Source organism: Gorilla gorilla, chromosome 8 (assembly GCF_029281585.2).
Source record: "Gorilla gorilla gorilla isolate KB3781 chromosome 8, NHGRI_mGorGor1-v2.1_pri, whole genome shotgun sequence".
NCBI classification, from domain to species: domain Eukaryota; kingdom Metazoa; phylum Chordata; class Mammalia; order Primates; family Hominidae; genus Gorilla; species Gorilla gorilla.
In genome coordinates, this window is record NC_073232.2 from 28459518 (window position 1) to 28479596 (window position 20079).

At 36.1% G+C, this 20079-nt stretch overlaps 1 protein-coding gene and 1 pseudogene across 1 annotated transcript in view; both read left to right on the forward strand.

Annotated features, from left to right (window-relative positions):
- MALRD1 (MAM and LDL receptor class A domain containing 1) overlaps positions 1–20079 on the forward strand; it is a 689301-nt gene that overhangs the window by 434588 nt on the left and 234634 nt on the right. Inside the window, exon 30 of the mRNA XM_055354139.2 lies at positions 13520–13648. Within this exon, the coding sequence (XP_055210114.2) occupies positions 13520–13648 (129 nt within the window). The remainder of the gene's footprint in view (positions 1–13519; positions 13649–20079) is intronic.
- LOC101148721 (non-histone chromosomal protein HMG-14-like) lies at positions 11099–11405 on the forward strand (annotated as a pseudogene).

Consider the following 20079-nt stretch of genomic DNA (forward strand, 5'->3'; position numbering starts at 1 on the left):
TTGGCACAGTTGCCGGCGTTCGCCTGTGCAAGCTTCTAGTTTCCCTTTCTATGTCTGCAGCTGAGTTTTACAGGCTGCTCTTTTTTGGAAAGGAAATGATTTGGGGGCTGCTTTTATTAAAAGGGAAATCTTACCAAGGACTCTCTGGCCCTAACATTTTCAAACTCCATCAAAATAAATCAACTCTATCACACAATATAGCCAATTAAACACATATCCTTACTGTGCATTATTGTTTTGAACAGATAAGCGAATGCTTCAATGCAAATCCTAAGCAAAAGCTATCTGAACAAAGGAAATAATCATCTCCCAAGACAAAAGTAAGATGCTCAGTTGAACCTGCTTCCTTTTGCCATTCCCTATCAGATGTATATGACATTGATGCTTTATTGTAAAAATTTCATTTTACACCTCACCTTCAGTAGAGTGGAGATGAGCTGGGAGCAATGTGTGCACTCCCCTCTCAATATAGCAATTCGAAAATATTAATTAAGACTAAACACATATCTCATCAATCATGGTTTTCTTCAAGTTAGAGTTAAAATTCAGCACTTGAAAAGGTACCCTTAAAGAAGGGCCCCTTTTTAATGAGGATTACAGTTTCCTAGTCTAATTTCTTTTCTTTCCATGCAATTTTACATCTCATACTAAGTTCACCTTTCTCAAAAAGAGCATTTATTATTTCAATACTCCTTATTGCTTTGACCCAATTCTGGTTTGTTTACCTTTGCTTTCTGCCTCATTTCATCACGTACCATGGGCCTCCTTGTCTATGTAACAACCAGTAAATTACTTCGTTAGCTGTGTTTATATAGAGTATCAAAGTCACCAAACACATCACATTTCAGAAATTATCTTGGGCAATGACAATAATTATCACACAGGCTATTTATCCTCTGAATGATTTTCAATGGTTGAGAGCCTTTTTAGCAACCATTCTTAACTGTAAAATTTTCTAAGAATCATTTTACCCAAAGTATTTTAAATTCATTGAATGTAGGAATTAGCCTAGTACAAATAGCATGTTTAGAATGTATTTGGTGTTTCAAATAGACACCTATTCTCACTGCAATGGTGAAGCCAGCCCAAGCAGTTTTACCAAGTTTAAACACAGTTCCATGAAATACTATTTGATCACTCGAAAGATATGTAGGTTTTGTGCTAGTATTGAGTATATAGTGATGATTATAATACAGTTTCTTCCTTTAAGGATTCTTCATTTTCTTTCAGAATGGGCAAGTTTAGTTTATCTGTTACAGAGTAAAGAAATCAAATAGGAAATGCACCATTGTATAGCATTTCAATATCATGTGCTATAATTAGGATATTTGGAGCCCCAGGAGAGCCAGATGGATAGATGGGTCTGAGGCAGGTCAGATAATTCTTCGCGGAAGGAACAGCACCTAAGGTGTGAGTTATAGGAATCCATATTTGAGTCGGATGAGAGAACATATGGATTTTGTTGGCTAAGGGTAAAGACTGTGGTGCCAAAGCATGTAGTCTGGCTTGGCTATTAAGTAACTACATGAAATTAGGTAAGTGAAATAAGAATTGTAGTACCTGCTTCACGAAGCTGTTTTGAGAATTACATGAGTTAATATATTAATATGTAATGTGCTTAAATTGAATGAGGCACGTATAAATTCGCCATAAGTGCTAGTGTCACCATCATCATCATCACATCCTTATCATATCAGGCTACTGCTATAACAAAATAGATCCCAAAAAAACATAATCCAGGAAGTTTATCTCCTATCCACTTTACAGCAGCTGTCATGTAAACAGATTGGTGGGGTCGCTTTTCTATTGAATTTACTCAGGGACCCAGGCCTTCAATCCCTGGCCTTCAAGGTCCATCCCACTGATCATGACTTTTCCATCCACGTGGAGAGGTACAGAACATGGGGAACAGTGTGGGGAAGTCTGTATTGCCTCACCTGGATGTGTGCACGTTACTTCTACTCACATTCCATGGGTTAGAACTCAGCCTCATGATCTCACCTAGTAGCAAAAGGAGCTGATAAAGTGCCTTTGTGAGCAGCCACAGCCCAGAAACAAGCATGTGCTATAGAAACGTGACCACAGGACCCAAAATAGCCATCCTTCTCCACCACGTGGCTGAGGAGGGACAAGTGCGTGAAAGAAGATGGTGTGCATCTCCGGACCACACATGGATGCTTATCGTGAGATTGCTCATGAGTCAGGAGTAGAGAATGATAAATTAGGAGGCAAAGAAGCTAGTGTGTGAATTTTTAATCCTGTTTAGTGTGTCTGATATGTTGCAGAGAAATCTCACAGAAAATGTACAATAAGTGTTTAGATCTCAGCAAAAGAAACAGGTTGTGGTTGTAGACATGGGGCCATCAGCCTCCAGATAGCAGTTAAAATCAAGTGGGACTACCAAGGAAAATGAGTTGGAGTCACAGTTTGTTTTTCTAGCAATTGAAAGTCTGGACTGGAAAAGGAACCAAGAGAGGAGAAGGAAGGTTGAGACAATGACAGGGTGCCAGGAATATCATGCCAAAGAGCTTAAGGAATTGACGTTTCAAAGTGGAAGGCATTTTCGGCATATCATCAGCAGCAATAAATCCAGAATGGGAAGCGTTGACATTTATTTTAAAATGGTAATTAGGACATCATTAGATATCTATGCAAGGGTTCTTTTAGTGCAGTAGTAGAAATTGCTAAGAGGCAAGGAGTGAGTGATGACTTCTGAATCGCTGAAGCACTGAAAATGCTTCTTTTTGCATAAGATCACAGTGGTCCTTGTCGGGTGTACCAGTTCTGAGTTTTTGTTCTTGTGTTGCTTTAATTTCTTGTTATCTCTTCTTCCTTCTTTCTAGGCCTTTTAGAAGGCCTGTTTAGACAGGCTTTTTTTTGGCGGTGGGGGGGGGATTGGGTCTGAAACTGTAAACCAGTGATTTGAAGTAGGCATAACCTAGGGTTCAGCAATCAATTGTTCTAAAATTATATGAAGAATTCATTTTAAAAAACTGAATATTTAAAATATGTCCATGCACAAAATATTAAAGATAAAATGAGTTTCATGTCAGAAAAGAGAGCTTGGTATATATATGTACTTTTCTTTCAAACAAGTATACATACAGTTTATGAAGTCATCTTTTTATTTAAAATATGAAAATTCAAACTTCAGGAAATACTCCTTTCAGCATGCACCTTGCCTCTGTGTATTGCCAGTGAAATCACATTTTAAAATATTTTTCTAAACTGTTTCTGTGCACTAATACATGGTCCAGTAACTCTGATAACACCTCTGATAATTTTGATGCAAACTGAAGTTTGCTGTCACTGAGATCACTAAGGTTACAGTTTCAGACGTGTTGCTATTAATTGCCTGATATGTGCACTGACCTTTAAACCTAATTCTTTTGAACTTAAGATAGACTTAAATTATCATGGTGAATTGAAAATATTCTATTATGTGTATGTTCTAGATATTTGAAAATACTGGTCATGTAATATCAAATCATTGGCAGTGCTGAGATGTCCTTTTATTTGCAAACTTGCCTCTGATAGTTCCTTCTAGAATAAGAGAGCAACCAGGTGAAATAAGTAGTTCATCTGTGAAGAGACATTCGGGTGCATAATCTTCCCAAAATACATGTCCCCTTTATTTTCTCAGATGTTGTTCTTCCTTTATGTAAATATGAATCTTCTAGTCATATTTATCTGTAATCCTTTGCCAAACTTGCTTGATAAGGAAACTGAGAAGAATGGAATTTTATAAATAAGGAAACTCAAAAAGGAATTGATCCCTTTCTATTGAGTGTCTGGCCTATTATTCTACTTGGTTAAATGACCAGCTAGCATGGTAGGTAATTCAAAAGGTCATCAACAATTTATATTAACACGCCAGTACAAGCTGGGGCTGCTTTTATTGTCTTCTGATAGCAATTCATAAATATGTTCAATTATAGCACTAAATATACTGTTTTACTAATAACTTTTCATCACTGGATCATAAATTCCTCGAAGGTGAGAGCTATCTCAATATTTTCCATCGTGTATGACAGTTGCTTAATACATGTTTCTGGCATGAATAAATGGAAGGTTCTAAATTGTTGGCATCACTAGATGTAAACACACTGTACTTTGTATGAGAAAGTGATTATTGTTAGTCTCATTTAGAAATCACATTAAATGACTTATCAAAGATTACAACTCTTATAAGAACTGGGGTTCAAATCATTATCTTGGTCTACATATTTGCACTGCTCAATAGCAATCAGTGTTTACTCTCCAGAATTACCAGGTCTAACTAGAGGTTAACTTTTGCTTGCAAATTCAAAACTTTTTAAACATGCCTACCATAAAAACTGTCCAAAGATAATTTATCAACTAGTCAAAACAGATAGATGACAAGGAAAATTCATGTATTAAAAAGCTAAAATAAAGTCAAACAAAAAAACAGTTTTATAGAAAATTTTCTGGGAGTCCTAGCCAGAGCAACGAGAGAAGAGAAAGAAATAAAAGGCATCCAAAGAGGGTAAGAAGTCAAACTATCTCTCTTCGCTGATGATAGGATTCTATACTGAGAAAGCCCGAAAGACTCTTCCAGAAGGCCCCTGTAACTGATCCACAGCAATGTGCAAAAAAGTAGCATTTCTATACACTAATAAGGTTCAAGCTGAGACCTAAGTAAAGAGCACAATCCCATTTACAACAGCCACACACACACACACACACACAAGCAAAAAAAAAAACTTAGGAATACATCTAACCAAGGAGGTGAAAGATATCTGCAAGAAGAACTATAAAATGCTTCTGAAAGTAATTATAAATAATACAAAAAATGTAAAAACATTCTATGTTCGTGGGTTGGAAGAATCAGTATCATTAAAATGGCCATACTGCCCAAATCAGTCAGCAGATTCAATGCTATTCCTATCAAACAAGTAATATCATTTTTCACAAAATTAGAAAACACTATCCTAAAATCCATATGGAACCATAAAAGAGTCCAAATAGCTAAAGTAATCCTGAGCACAAAGAACAAAGCTAGAGTCATCACATTACTTGACTTCAAACTATATTATAAGGCTACATTAACCAAAACAGCATGGTACTGGTATAAAAATAGACACATAGACCAATGGAACAGAACCCAAAAATAAGGCTACACACCTTTTACAAAAATTAACTCAAAATGGATTAATGATTTAATGGAAGACCTCAAACTATAAGAATCCTAGAAAAAAAAAAACTAGGAAACACCATTTTTGACATTGACCTTGGGAAATAATTTATGACTAAGTCCTCAAAAGCAATTGCAACAAAAACAAAAATTGACAAATGGAGCCTAATTAAAGAGCTTCTGGACAGCAAAAGAAACTGTCAACAGAGTCAACGGACAATTTACAGAATGAGAGAAAACATTCAGACTATGCATGCAACAAAGGTCTAATATTCAGAATCTATAAGCAACTGAAGTTGATAAGCAAAAAAAAACCCCATTGAAAAGTAGGCAAAGGACGTGAACAGACAATTCTCAAAAGAAGACATACATATGGTCAACGAACATGAAAAATGTTCCACATCACCCGTCTTCAGAGAAATGCAAATTAAAGCCACAGTGAGATACCATTTCACATCAGTCAGAATGGTTACTATTAGAAAGCCAAAAAATAACAGATGCTTGCGAGGTAATGCTTATACACTGCTTGTGGAAATATAAATTTGCTCAGCCACTGTAGAAAGCAGTTTGGAGATTTCTCAAAGAACTTAGAACTAACATTCAACTCAGCAATCCCATTACTGGATATATATTCAAAAGAAAATAAATATTTCTCCTAAAAAAAGATGCCTGAATGCATGTGCTCTTCATAGCACCATTCTCAATAGCAAAGACATGGAATCAACCTAGGAGCCCATCAACAGTGGATTGAATAAAGAAAATATACATATTATACACTATGGAATACTACACATCCATAAAAAGGAATGATATATCCTTTGCAGCAACATGGATGTAGCTGAAGGCCATTATTCTAAGTGAGTTAACACAGGAACAGAAAACCAAATACCACATCTTCTCACTTAACATGAGGCCTAAACCTTGGGTGCTCATGGACATAAAGATGGCAACAATAAACACTGGGAACTACTGACAAGAGAAGAGAGGGAGGAGGGCAAAGATTGACGTGCTAACTTTTGTGACAAGCTCACTACCTAGGTGACAGGATTATTTGTATCTCAAATCTCAGCATCACACAATATATCCATGTGACAAACCTGTGACGTGTGCCCTGTGAATCTAAAATAAAATTGAAATTATAAAAATAAATAAAAAAAGTTTTCTAGCTACTAAAATGCATTTTAATATTTCTGTTTTAATTAATGCACCCAGATGTTCATACATATTTACTTGTATGTGAACATGAAAAAGAGAGTGCATGTGTCAGTTTTCAGTTTTTTAAAGAATAAATTTACTATTAGGCAATACACAATTAGCATAAAGTTCATCTTAAATAAGGAGTATTATTTGCAGAAAATTGATTTATGGGGTTTTCTTGTTATTTTTATAATTCATAACAAAATAGCAACAGTTTTTTAAAAGATTAATTTTATATTACAAATTAGACTACAGAAAAATTAATGAAACCATAGAATATGCTTCCCACTCACTGGAAACATTTGAAAATACTTTTTAAAAGCATCATAATATATGTTGGCACAGATATTGTTAAAAGGAAACATTTATACACCACTGATGGAAATGTAAACTAATACAACCTCTATGGAAAACAATGTGGAGATTTCTTAAAGTACTAAAGGTAGATGTACCATTTGATCCAGCAATCCTATTACTGGGTATCTACCCAAAGGAAAAGTAGGCATTATTTACAAAAGATACCTCCATGTGTATGTTTATCAACAGCACAATTCACAATTGCAAAGATATGGAATCAACCTAAGAGCTCAGCAACCCATGAGTGGATAAGGAAAATGTGGTATATATACACCATGAAATACTACTCAGCCATACAAAATAATGAAATAAGGTCTTTTGCAGCAACTTGGATGGAACTGAAAGCCACTGTCCTAAGCGAAGTAACTCAGGAATGGAAAACCAAATACTGCATGTTCTCACTTAAAAGTTGGAGCTAAGCTATGGATATATGGAGTGGCATACAGAGTGGTATAAAGAACATTGGAAACTCAGAAAGAGAGAGGCTGAGAGAGTAGTTCGAGGGATGAAAAACTATCTGATGAGTGTAATGTATGTACTCTATTTGTATTATAGTTGCACTAAAAGCCTAGACTTTATCGCTATACAATTCATCATGTAACCAAAACCATTTCCACCCCTAAACCTATGAAAATTAAAAATATTTTTAAAATAATAAAGAAGGCCGGGCACGGTGGCTCACGCCTGTAATACCAGCACTTTGGGAGGCCGAGGCAGGCAGATCACAAGGTCAGGAGATCGAGACCATTCTGGCTAATAGGGTGAAACCCCGTCTCTACTAAAAATACAAAAAATTAGCCAGGCGTGGTGGCGGGCACTTGTAGTCCCAGCTACTGGGAAGGCTGAGGCAGGAGAATGGCATGAATCAAGGAGGCAGACCTTGCAGTGAGCCCAGATCGCGCCACTGCACTCCAGCCTGGGTGACAGAGCAAGACTCCGTCTCAATTAAAAAAAAAAAAAAAAAAGTAATAATAAAAAATCAGTGTAGCTTTTTAAAAAAGCAATTAATTTTATTGATAGATATCAAAAGCCCTAAAAGACACAAATCCATCGATACATTTTTATACCCAATAATGGCATGTTAGGAGTCTGTCTTACATAACTACTTCCAATTATGAAGAAGCTAAACATAGTTTTGTTTAAATGTAAAATACTGAAACAACTCTATGATGAATAATAATGGAATTATTAACTAAATTAGGGGCATATTCAGTTTTCATTATATTTTATAGATATTAGTGATTACTGTGAAAATCAGACAAAATATTTATGATATGATAAATATAAAAAGAGAAAATATTGTGTATATGTTATGATTACAAGTATTTAACCTAGTTACAAAAAAATTTAAAAAGAAAAATGCGACAAAATGTTAAAGACATTGTGTAAAGAAGGAGAGATTGTTTTTTTCTACATTATTATGTATTTAAACTCTTACCATAATAAAATATGTTTTAAAAGCTCAGAGGTTTCCATTTACTTATCACATTAAATCAAATGTCAATCTGCATTTTCAGAACCAAAAGACGTAGTTTCTCCAATACTTCACAGAACAACATACCTTTGTAAGTCTTATCAGTTTTTTTAACTCCTGCTCACTCATGAACATCTTTGAGTCTTTGATAGTTAAAATTCTTTGTTGTGGTCTAAGTTCCTTTCATGCCTTCAATGCATCTAGATGTTTACTTGCTTAGGACTTTTCTTAGATATGTTTCCTGACTCACTGTATTCCATGGGAAAGTTCTCTTGTACTTGGAATTTCACTAGGTCTTCCATACATATATAGCAGCCTTAGAAACCCTAATTGTTTCTTTTCAGTTGATTCCAAAGCTGAATATGTGGATTTGTCAACTAAATAACATGGTCTTCAAAAGCAGGGATTATGCCCATTTTAATATTCTTCATGTGGTTACGTGAAAAACAAAGGTACTTAGAAATGCATGTCCATATGAAACTTGCCACCTGGAATCTCAGAGCATATTGAATGTCATCAGCTTAAGAAAGTAATAAAACAACAAATGTTTCTTCATAAATATTATCTATAGAATGATTATATCTAGTTCAGTGTAATGAACTCTATGTACAAAACGATTTTAATCCAAATTGAAATTTATAGGATCGAGGATTTGTAAGCTCTGTTTCAAAGTAAAATGAAACTAGTTTTCAATTGATGTCACTTTCATGTTGGTGAGAGTTTGTTTAAATCTACAGTAGATTAGTCCTATATATACCTTATGTTCTTACTGGATTAAATTTTCTTTTCTTATGGCTGCATTATTTTCCACGGCCTTCATAGGATCTTTCAGTTTCTCATGCTTTAGTTAGGTCTTTACATCTCTATTTGTCAGTCTTTTACTAGCAAAATAAATATTCTAGTTTTTTTCATATGCCATAATCTGCTGGCCAGGTTATTTTCAACTTTTATGGTGAGCACCAATGTTGCATCCATTCTTTCATCATCAGATATAGAACATGTGAGATATCTTTCATTTGATATATTTGACAACCAGGTGAATAGTTATTGCCTTTATCATTACCATTTTTGCTGAATAAAAAATATAAAATGGCTAAACACATGCAAAACAGTCTTTCATTAAACAAATCTATCTTTTCAATTTACTGTATTCTTAAAAAAGATATGTGAGGCTGTTTTTTTTATTTGTTTTTTTTTCTTTGGACACCTAATATTTCATAGATATTCTAGTCATTGTTCAGTTTACTGCAATTCAAAGCATCACTTTATTTCTCTTCATGGCTTTGCTATTCTATATTATCAAAGAAAATAAGCCTTATTTAGAGATGTAGTCTATTTTAGCCTTTTTTTTTTTTTTATAAAAACCAAAGAACCAACTATTTAGAGTGACGTCAAAGCACATTTCCCCTGTGGAGTAATTATATGGCTTTACATCCTATGGCATGGAAAAATACAATAATCTCAAATGCACAGACTTGCATATGGAAAAAATGTCCACATACTGCCCTAGGGTTAACTGTAAATTCTCACTAGTGTTAATTAAAATTATGTGGCAAAGTTCCTAAACTACTTGGTAAATATGACCTTTAAGTCTTCGTCTTGTTAATGCCCATAATTGGACCATTTGCTGTTGTCTTAGATGTTCTTTCTTCAGTCTTCATATTTGTATATACCAAATTTTACTGGCTAATTGTTTTTGGATATCATACAGGTTTTAGCTATTGTATTATGGGCATAATCCAAAGACTCTGGATATGCACTTTTAGTCAAGTCTGTAGAGTTGTGTTTTTTTTATTTGTGGAAGTACTGCCTAATTGTCAGTAAATTACCTCCACCTCGGGTACATCACCTCTGAACCTATAATCACCTATGTAGCAAAGGAACTTCGGAATTTTATTTAATTTGTTGAAGTTGATAAAAAAATTGTAAACCTTTAATATAAGTCACTATGAATCTGTGAAGTATTGTCATTTGACTACATATCTGATGAAATAATATTTAAATATAAGAATTGCTGTAAAAATTCTATGTCAATTCACTTTTCTAAGCCCCCTTTAGATGAAACCATTGTTTCTGAAATTATGGTAACCAAGATTTATAAAGAGCCAACTATATATCAGGTTCTATGTGAGGCCCAAGAGAACACGATAAAAACTTCTGGTTCTAAGGAGCTTGGAGTCTGGGGGGACAGCTAGCCATGTATAAATAGCTCTTATATGTGATGATACTCATTGTAATATAGGAATAAAAGGGTACTTAGGTGGCATGAAACAGAAGTGTTTCACCTGGGGCAAAGATGACAGTGAGAAAGGCAAGACAAAAGCAGAGAGAGAGAAGTCATTTCATTGAATCATAAGTTTGGGCAGCGGGCACCTGGGGCTCTGGAGGAAATAGTCAGGGCAGACAGGAAGTAGCGTCTGTGAATGCATGAAAAAACGAAGAGCAAGGGACAGATTTGTGAAACCTTCAGTCATAGGATATAGAACAATTGCAGGTACTTGAGAGTCACAGAAAATGAGACTGGAAAACTAAGCTGGAACCAAGGACAAAGGATTTTTAATGTCTTTATTAGGGGGTTTGGATTTATGTACTAGGTAATGATCAGCCTCAGTCCCCACGTGTACAACCATGGAAAGGTGTGTGGCCATGCAAAGAAGTCAAATGTCATGAATGACCTTCCTGCAGAGTTAGGATTTTTGTTAAGAATACTTTGCTTTTCTAAGAAGCAGTTTGGGTTATTACATGGGTTATTAAGATCCCGGGTACTGAAAAAATTTAGGGGGGCAGAGGAGAAGGCGGGCTCCCTATCCGGTTCTATCCGGTTCTCCCACCATCCCCCGCCAGGGGTCTCAGCAGCTCGGAGGGTGGAGGAGCGGCAGCGCCAGGCACCGCGCACGCGCCTTTCCGGAGCCAGAATGCCCAAGAGGAAGGTCAGCTCTGCTGAAGGGGCCGCCACAGGAAGAGCCTAACAGGAGGTCAGCGCTGTTGTCAGGTAAACCTGCTCCTGCAAAAGTGGAGGCGAAGCCGAAAAAGGCAGCAGCGAAGGATACATCTTAAGACAAAAAAGCACAAACAAAAGGGAAAAGGGGAGCAAAGGGAAAACAGGCCTAAGTGGCTAACCACGAAGGTAAAGAAGAGTTAACTGCAGAAAACGGGGAAACGAAAACTGAGGCGAGTCCAGCCTCTGATGAAGCAGGAGAGAAAGTAGCCAAGTCTGATTAATGCTATGTACCATGTCTTATCAGTGGTCCCTGTCTCCCTTCTTGTACAATCCAGGGGAATATTTTTATCAACCATTTTGTAAATGCAAGTTGTTTAGTAGCAGCTCCAGAAACATTTTTAAGAAGGAGGGAATCCCATCTCATCCTATTTTTTAAGTGTAAATGCTTTTTTTTAAGAGGTGAAATCATTCGCTGGTTGTTTACTTTTTGGTACAACCGGAGAATAGTGTGGGATATTGAATTATGGGATGGTTTCACTGTCTTGGGTGTCAGCTTAACATTCCGTCGATGGGGGTTAGTTTTTATATCCTATAATACAAAGCATATTAAATGGCAATATGGAGTCACAGTCTTGCATCTAACGTCTTTAGCATTTTAAATTACTTCTATTCCCGTGTTGTTTTGTAGTAGAATTGTTTCCTAAAGAAAACTACTCCTTGATCGTGGCTCTGCTGTCAGAATTGTGGGCACTGTGTAGCCTCTTTGGTTGTGATAGTCCTATTTTCCTAATAACTTTGTTACTGTGCTGTGAAAGGTCAAAAATTTGCATATGTAGCATACATGCTATTCAGTTGTGAATTGGTGGGATGTAGGTAACAGCTTATCAACATGTGAAGATACTGGTACTTTATAGCCTCTTAAGGAAAAATTTGCTTCCAAATTTTAAGCTGGAAAGTCACTGGAATCACTTTAAAAAAGAATTACAATATATAGGTTTTTAGATTTTTGGTATGTGTGTTAGGAATTGTGTACATATTGAAAGGTCTGTACTGATCCTCAACCAATACAATGTCAGTTATGAAAGAAAAAATATCTTTTTATCTTTTTTCCTTTGTCCATTTAAAATGTTTGATTTTTCTATCTAAATTAGGTTGTGATGTGCCACTGAAATAGGCAATGTTGGCAAAACAATGTCTGTCACAATAAAATACATTAGACGTTTAAATAATCTTAAAAACCATGTGAAGGGACATAAACCCGGTCGATTAAATCTGGAACAATGTTTTCTGCACAAGCGAGTACAGGCATACCTCTCGTTAAAACTGATGTAAACAGTCATACCTCTCTTTAAAACTGATGTAAACAGAAGAAGCCAAGTGGGGCGGGGCGGGGAAGGGTTATGGGGGTGAGGGTAGAGTGGGGGTGCGGTGAAGGGAGGCTGAGGTGGGTGGGGGAAATGGCAAACCAAAACAACACTAACTGAGGTAGCAGGACTCTGCTCAGTTCAGAAAAATTAGCTTATGAATAAAAATTAGACTGTGATATCAAAATAAATTCAGATCATCACGCAAAAGACACAATACATGCTATTTAGTTTTAGAAAAAAAACACACATTCATTTCCTAAAGTCTGCTGCCAATTAATTTTCTGACAATGTCTGCTGGCTTGACTATTTTTTTATACGAGGATGAGTATTAAACACTGTCCATACTTTTTCATCTACAAAAAAATTTGCATAAAATAGTGTTAGTTCTCTGTACTTGTCAATGGACACTTTAATTATGTGTATAAAAAAGGAAAATCTTGCCCCATGGGAGTCAGAAAAAGCAAAATAAAATTTAGAGTATGAAACCTCCACCAGCCAGTATGTTTATGTGAAAATTCAGCAGAAATAGACAGTTGCTTTAACCAATAAAGTTAACATCTTCTTTATGTAAAATTTTCAGTCCAGACAGGAACATATCATTAAAATTAGTGTCTTTGATATAGACTCAGATCACCAGGAGCATTATGAGCAGCACAAATGGCCAGGAAATCTCATCAGTGCATGCTGACAACGAGCAGGATTTGGTGGCAGGCTGCACATACCCTTTACTAGGTTCCAGGTAGTTGTGGGCCACAAATTTGAGTGTCTCATCCATGAGAATCACAGGCAAGGAGATTTTCAGCACCATCAAAGTGCATAAAAGATATTTCAGAAGTAGAATCTATATAACTTGCTGAACCATTGAAGGTGGGACTGAGAAAGAGGAAGTTGGGGAAGTGCACCTTAGGCAACTGTTGAAATCCTTAACTTGCTTACTGGTGTGAAATCTATAAAATACCTAACAGGAATCTTCAAGTCAAATGAAAATATTGATGGAATACTGCTTTTGTTTTTTTGTTTTTCCCTAGTGGGAGAGATCTCTGAGATTTGTCCGGAAATCACTGATTTTTTGTGCCGGGACAAGAAGTGCATTGCATCCCACCTTGTTTGTGACTATAAGCCAGACTGCTCTGACAGGTCTGATGAAGCTCACTGTGGTAAGTTTATCTATCTGCTGTATGGCAGCCAGTTCAGCAGAGATTTTCCTTCATAAGTAGAGTTAGATATTGGTGTTGATGATGGAGAAGAAATATTATTTTCATGCACTAGAGTAGATTTAGAGTAGCCCAAATATTTCCCCAAATTTGTATACAAGTATCAAATACAAATACAAATGACAGCACTTTCATATTCTTTACCCCATACTGAGAACGGTAACAAGTCTATAGAAAATCATTTTACTAAAAAATAATCCCATTCTGTAATTAGGCACACTGTGTGTAGGGTTAGAATTAAAGTTTCTAGGAACTGCAGTAGCAATCTGCCTTTCTTTATTGGTCTTCGTTTTTTTTTTCTATTTTTTTTTCCAAAAAATTGTTGATTTTGTATATGCGGCTGAAAATGAGCACTTTTAATAAATACCAGTTTAGTAATTAATTTTATCAATTACATTGCACTGGAGAAAGAGGACTGGATGGGCTCCACTGTATTTTTATTCAAGCTTTAATTCAAGCAATATTTAAAAACATATATAAAACTAAGTATATAATTTTAAAATATGAGCAGATATTTAAATTCAAAGGATCTTTTTTCCATATGTTGTACTGGAAAAAAAGGATATTTTTTCCATTTATCTTATCTTTCCTAGACAATATTGATACCATACCAGCTACCTGTTGCAGTTACCATTTGCTGCCTAACAAGCTACCCCAGAAGTTAGTGGTCTAGGCCACTGTTACATTTTGCTCACAATTTTTTGGGTCAGTAATTCAGGAAGGGCTCTTCTGGGCAGTTTGTCTCTGATGGCCTGAGTCGAACTGATAGGGTGGAACTAGATAATCACATCCAAGATGACTTCTTCTCTTGATACTCTTTGGTCTCTCTGTCTTACTAGAGATAGTGTCTCATCCTCCAGAGTACTCCATGTGGCTTGGGCTTTACATAACATGGTAGCCACAGGGTGGTAAGCCATTGTACACAAGGCTGGCTTCTACTAGAAAGTGTCCCCCGATCCTCAGGAAAAATAGCAACAGTTACTTTGATTTAGCCTCAGATGTTGCATACTACCATACCTGATTCCTGCTAATGGCCAAGCAAATAACAAAGTCTAGACTAGACTTTCAATGAGAAAACAAAGTCTAGACTAGACTTTCAATGAGAAAACAAAGTCTAGACTAGACTTTCAATGGGAAAATACATCAAATGTAGAGAAGGTTGTAGGGTGACCTTTTTGGAGACAAACTACCACACAAGCATATTTACATTTTTATTTTATAGCTCAATTAAATTTTTTATTTCTTAGGATCTTATACTGATGCTTCCAATGGGCTCATTTTCTATTTAAAATTTTTAATATATTTTTAAACTTTAAAAAGCTGTGGTAAAAAATACATAATAAAAAATTTACCATTTAACCGTTTAAAATGTATAATTTAATGGCATTAAGTACATTTGTATTGTTGTGCAACCACTGCCACCATCCACCTCTAGAACTATTTTCATCCAAGAAAAACAAAACTGTACTAATTAAAGAATAACACTCCATTTACCCCTTCCCCTAGACCATGGTAGCTACCCTTCTCCTCTCCATCTCTATAAAAGATCTTTCATTTCTATTCTAGGTACCTCATATCAGTGGAGTCATATAGTATTTTTCTTTTCTGTGACTGGCTTATGTCACTTACCCTAATGTCTTCAAGGTTCATTTCGTATTTTAATTTTAAATGAAAGTATTTTTAAAAAGTCAAAACAATCAACACATCTTAAGACTTTATTACTAATACCATAGAATTATAGTATTAATTTTATAAAATATCATGTATTTCTTTCATAGTATGTGCATTCTCAAATAAAACTTATAGTTCACTAACACTTTCTAGTGTTATTTCTAGCTTCTTTTAAATTCACTGGCCAGGCGCAGTGGCTCACACCTGTAGTCTCAGCACTTTGGGAGGCTGATGCGGGTGGATCACAAGGTCAGGAGTTCAAGACCAGCCTGGCCAACATGGTGAAACCCCGTCTCTACTAAAAAAAAAAAAAATTAGCCGGGCCTGGTGGTGGACGCCTGTAATCCCAGCCACTTGGGAGGCTGAGGCAGAGAATTGCTTGAACCTGGGAGGCGGAGGTTGCAGTGAGCTGAGATTGTACCACTGCACTCCAGCCTGGGCGACAGAGTGAGACTCGTCTCAAAAAAAAAAAAAAAAAAAAAAAAAGCACGACAAAAGTGTATTTTTAAAAATACTGAGTGTAAGGAATTAATTTCAATGGAAGACTCTAAAAGGTGTGAAATCACCATTTTCCCCACAAGATGTAGTAAGTAGGGCATTTAATAGTCACCCACAACACAGTAAAAACTTGGACAAATTCAAGCCTGTAAACTGCAGCCAGCACTCAGGTGGAAGAGGTGCCCACACATTCAGGGCATTAAGAGGGAGCATAGCTGCAACTGTGAGGAAATATAGAGGAGCCACATGATTAAGAGCCTACCTACTGACCACTGCACTTAGCACCACATGCTGGCTGGATTACACCCCAAATCTTCAACACCAAAGTACTTTGCTAGCATACCCTCCATCAAACCAAAGGCAAGAAGTCAGCTACAAATGAAGACCCTGAGCAAAGCCTCAGCCCTCTGGAAACATGCAGAAAAGAATTCTAATGACTGTACTCAATCTACACTGAAGTTAAAGGAACATTTGCACACAGAAATAAGAAAGAACCAGTGAAAGAACTCTGGCAACTCAAATGGCAAGAGTGTCTTCTGTTCTCCAAAGGACTGTGCTAGTTCTCCAGCAAGGGTTCTTAATCAGGTGAGATGGCTGAAATGGCACACATAGAATTCAGAATATGGGTAGGAACAAATACTATTGAGATTCAGGAGGACATGGAAACCCAATCCTAAGAAGCTAAGAATAACAATTATGCAGGAGCTGACGAATGAAATATCCAGTATAAAAAAATAACCTAACTCACCTAATGGAGCTGAAAAACACACTACAAGAATTTTACAATGTAATAACAAGTATTAGCACCAGAATAGAACAAGTTCAGGAAAGAATCACAGAGCTTGAAGACTGGATTTCTGAAAAAACATAGACAAAAATAAAGAATAAAGAGAAATGAAAAAATTCTCTGAGAAATGTGGGATTATGTTAAGAGGCCAAATCTATGAATCACTGGTATCCTTGAAAGAGACAGGGAGAAAGCAAGCAACTTGAAAAATTGCTTTCAGGATATTGTTAATAAAAACTTTGCCAACCTCACTAAAGAGGCCAACATTCAAATTCAGGAAATGAAGAGAACCCCTGCAAGATATTACACATGAAGATTATCCACAAGACACATAATCATCACTTTTTTTTTTTTTGTAAGACAGAGTCTTGCTTTGTCACCCAGGTTGGAGTGCAGTGGCATAATCGCAGCTCACTGCAACCTCCGTCTCCCAGGTTCAAGCAATTCTCCTGCCTCAGCCTCATTAGCAGCTGGGATTACAAGTGTCTACCACCACACCCAGCTAATTTTTCTATTTTTAGTAGAGTTGGGGTGTTGCCATGTTGGCCAGGCTGGTTTCAAACTCCTGATCTCAAGTGATCTGCCTGCCTTGGCCTCACAAAGTGCCAGGATTACACGTATGAGCCACCACACCTGGCCATAATAATCACATTTCCCAAGGTCAAAATGAAAGAAAAAAGGTTAAAGGTAGCTAAAAAGAAAGGACAGGTCACCTACAAAGGGAACCTCATCAGACTAATAGTGAATCTTTCAGCAGTGAATCTTTTACCTTCCAAGCCAGAAAAATTGGGGGCCTATATTCAACATTCTAAAAAAAAAAAAAAGAAAACCTACAACCAAGAATTTCACATACAGGCAAACTAAACTTCATAAATGAAGGAGAAATAACATCCTTTTCAGACAAGCAAATGCTGAGATAATTCATTATCAGCAAACCTGCCTTAAAAGAGCTTCTGAAGACCATCACCAGCCACTACAAAAACACACCTAAGTACACAGACCAGTGACACTGTAAGCAACCAGACAAACAAATCTGCATAACAACCAGCTAATGACATGATGACAGGATTAAATCCATGCATTATCATGTTAACCTTGAATGTAAATAGGCAAAATGCCCCAATTAAAAGGCACAGAGTGGCAAGCTAAATACAAAAGCAAGACCAAGTGGTTGGCTGTCTTCAAGAGACCCATCTCACACTCAGTGACACCCGTAGGCTCAAAATAAAGGGAAGGAGAAAAACCTACCAAGCAAATGGAAATCAGTAAAAAGCAGAGATTGCAAACCTCATTTCAGACAAAATAGACTTGAAACCAGTAAAGATCAAGAAAGACAATGACTGTAGATATGGTAAAGGATTCAATTCAACAAGAAGACCTAACTATCCTAAATATATAGGCATCCAACACAGGAGTACCCATATTCATAAAGCCAGTTTCTAGAGACCTATGAAGAGACTTAGACTCCCAAACAATAATAGTAGAAGACTTCAACACCCCACTGACAGTATTAGACAGATAATTGAGGCAGAAAATTAACAAAGATATTCAGGACCTGAATTCAACACTTGACCAATGGACCTAATAGACATCTACAGAACACCCTACCCCCAAACCACAGAATATGCATTCTTATTGCCAGATGGCACATACTTTAAAATTGACCACACAGTTGTACATAAAACAATCCTCAGCAAATTCCAAAAAAACGAAATTATGCCAACCATCACAGCACAATAAAAATAGAAATCTATACCAAGAAGATCTCTCAAAACAACACATTTACACAGAAATTAAACAGCCTGCTTCTGAATGACTTTTGGGTAAATAATGACACTAAGGTAGAAATCAAGACGTTTTTTGAAACTAATGAGAACAGGCATACAACATATCAGAATCTCTGGGACACAGCTAAGACACTGTTAAGAGGGAAATTTATAGCACCAAATGCCCACATCAAAAAGTTGGAAAGATCTCAAGTTAACAACCTCAAATAATCTCAAATTAACCATCGCAATTGTTGATTGGTGGGACATCTGCATAAAAGTGTGAAAGGCCATGGAAAGGGATGACTAAGGCCAATACAGAGTGAGAAATATAAGCAAGCAAATATATGTGAATATTTTTAAATTAATAGGGGCAGCCTGGCTGTGTGGCTGCAAATTAGAAGAAACGAATTAGAAGAGAATGTGAAATTGAAGGACATGGAACAATGTGTAACTTTGCAGAAAATGAAGCTGTGGAAAGTAAATAGCAGTGTTTTCATAAGGAGTTGAGATCATAAACAGAGATTAGCCTTAGGAAAGAGAAAAGTGGCATATTTTGAGATTGAGAGAATGAAATGTAAGAGAATTTATCCTGATTGGATAAATATCTTTAGCATCAAAAATAAAGTCATATATTAAGCAAGGCGGGACAGGAGGTACAAGGATGATCACAGAGAATAGAAAAGGATGCGGAATAAATATCGTAGGGCTGTATATCAGGGAGTCACTTACATAGAAAACTAGTAAAGAATGTGCAGGTGACATCATTCTAAAGAACACATGATGACTGTCTTTTATGTCCATTGCAAGATTCTGAATTTTTACAGATGTGTTGGCTAAACACCAGCAGAACGGAATGTCTCATTTTTTATCCATATCACATAATAAAAACCTATTCTATATTATATAACACTGGCATGACAAACACAAAAAAGGCACACAGAGCCCATAAATAAGCATACAAGAAGCAATAGATTATATATAGTCAGAAAGAATGAACAAAAGGAATGTACATGAATACAAGTGGTTGTAATTTGTAGGGATAAGATACAATAATGCTTGAGAAGTAAAATGCTAATATTTTATTTAAATAGTCTCAGGGATCCAGAAAGTTTTGTGTGGAAATACTAAAGCTTTGCTTGCCATATATTTAGTATCTATTTTTACAGCAAGGCTTTTTTCTGATTACATTTCTATATGCTAACATTGGTTGTATGTTAAGGAAAAGTTGTGAACGAGAAGGAAGTTTAAAAATAACACAAACTTTCTTTCTAAAAAGAAAGGAAAAGTCAATGACAATCTCAATTGATTCATACCGATTAAATCACCCAGTCATTCATTCTGTCTGTACAACGCAGTCTGGTTTTACAGTGAGTGCTCAAAAGTATTAACTGACGTACAAAAAAAAGAAAAATGAAAGCCTAGATCAGGGTATCATGATGGCACTTTTCACAGGTGACTAGAAATAGATACAGTTATTATCTATTAATTTTTCTCATTGTGAATAATTTAATTTTTAATGAGTTATCAATCAACACTTTTAGAAGAGAATTTCTTTCTTTAATTTAGTGACTAGCTCTGATATTTGATGCTGCAGTGATTGGTATGGTGTCCAAGATAATTTGTGTCCTATACAGTTTACTACTTCTCCC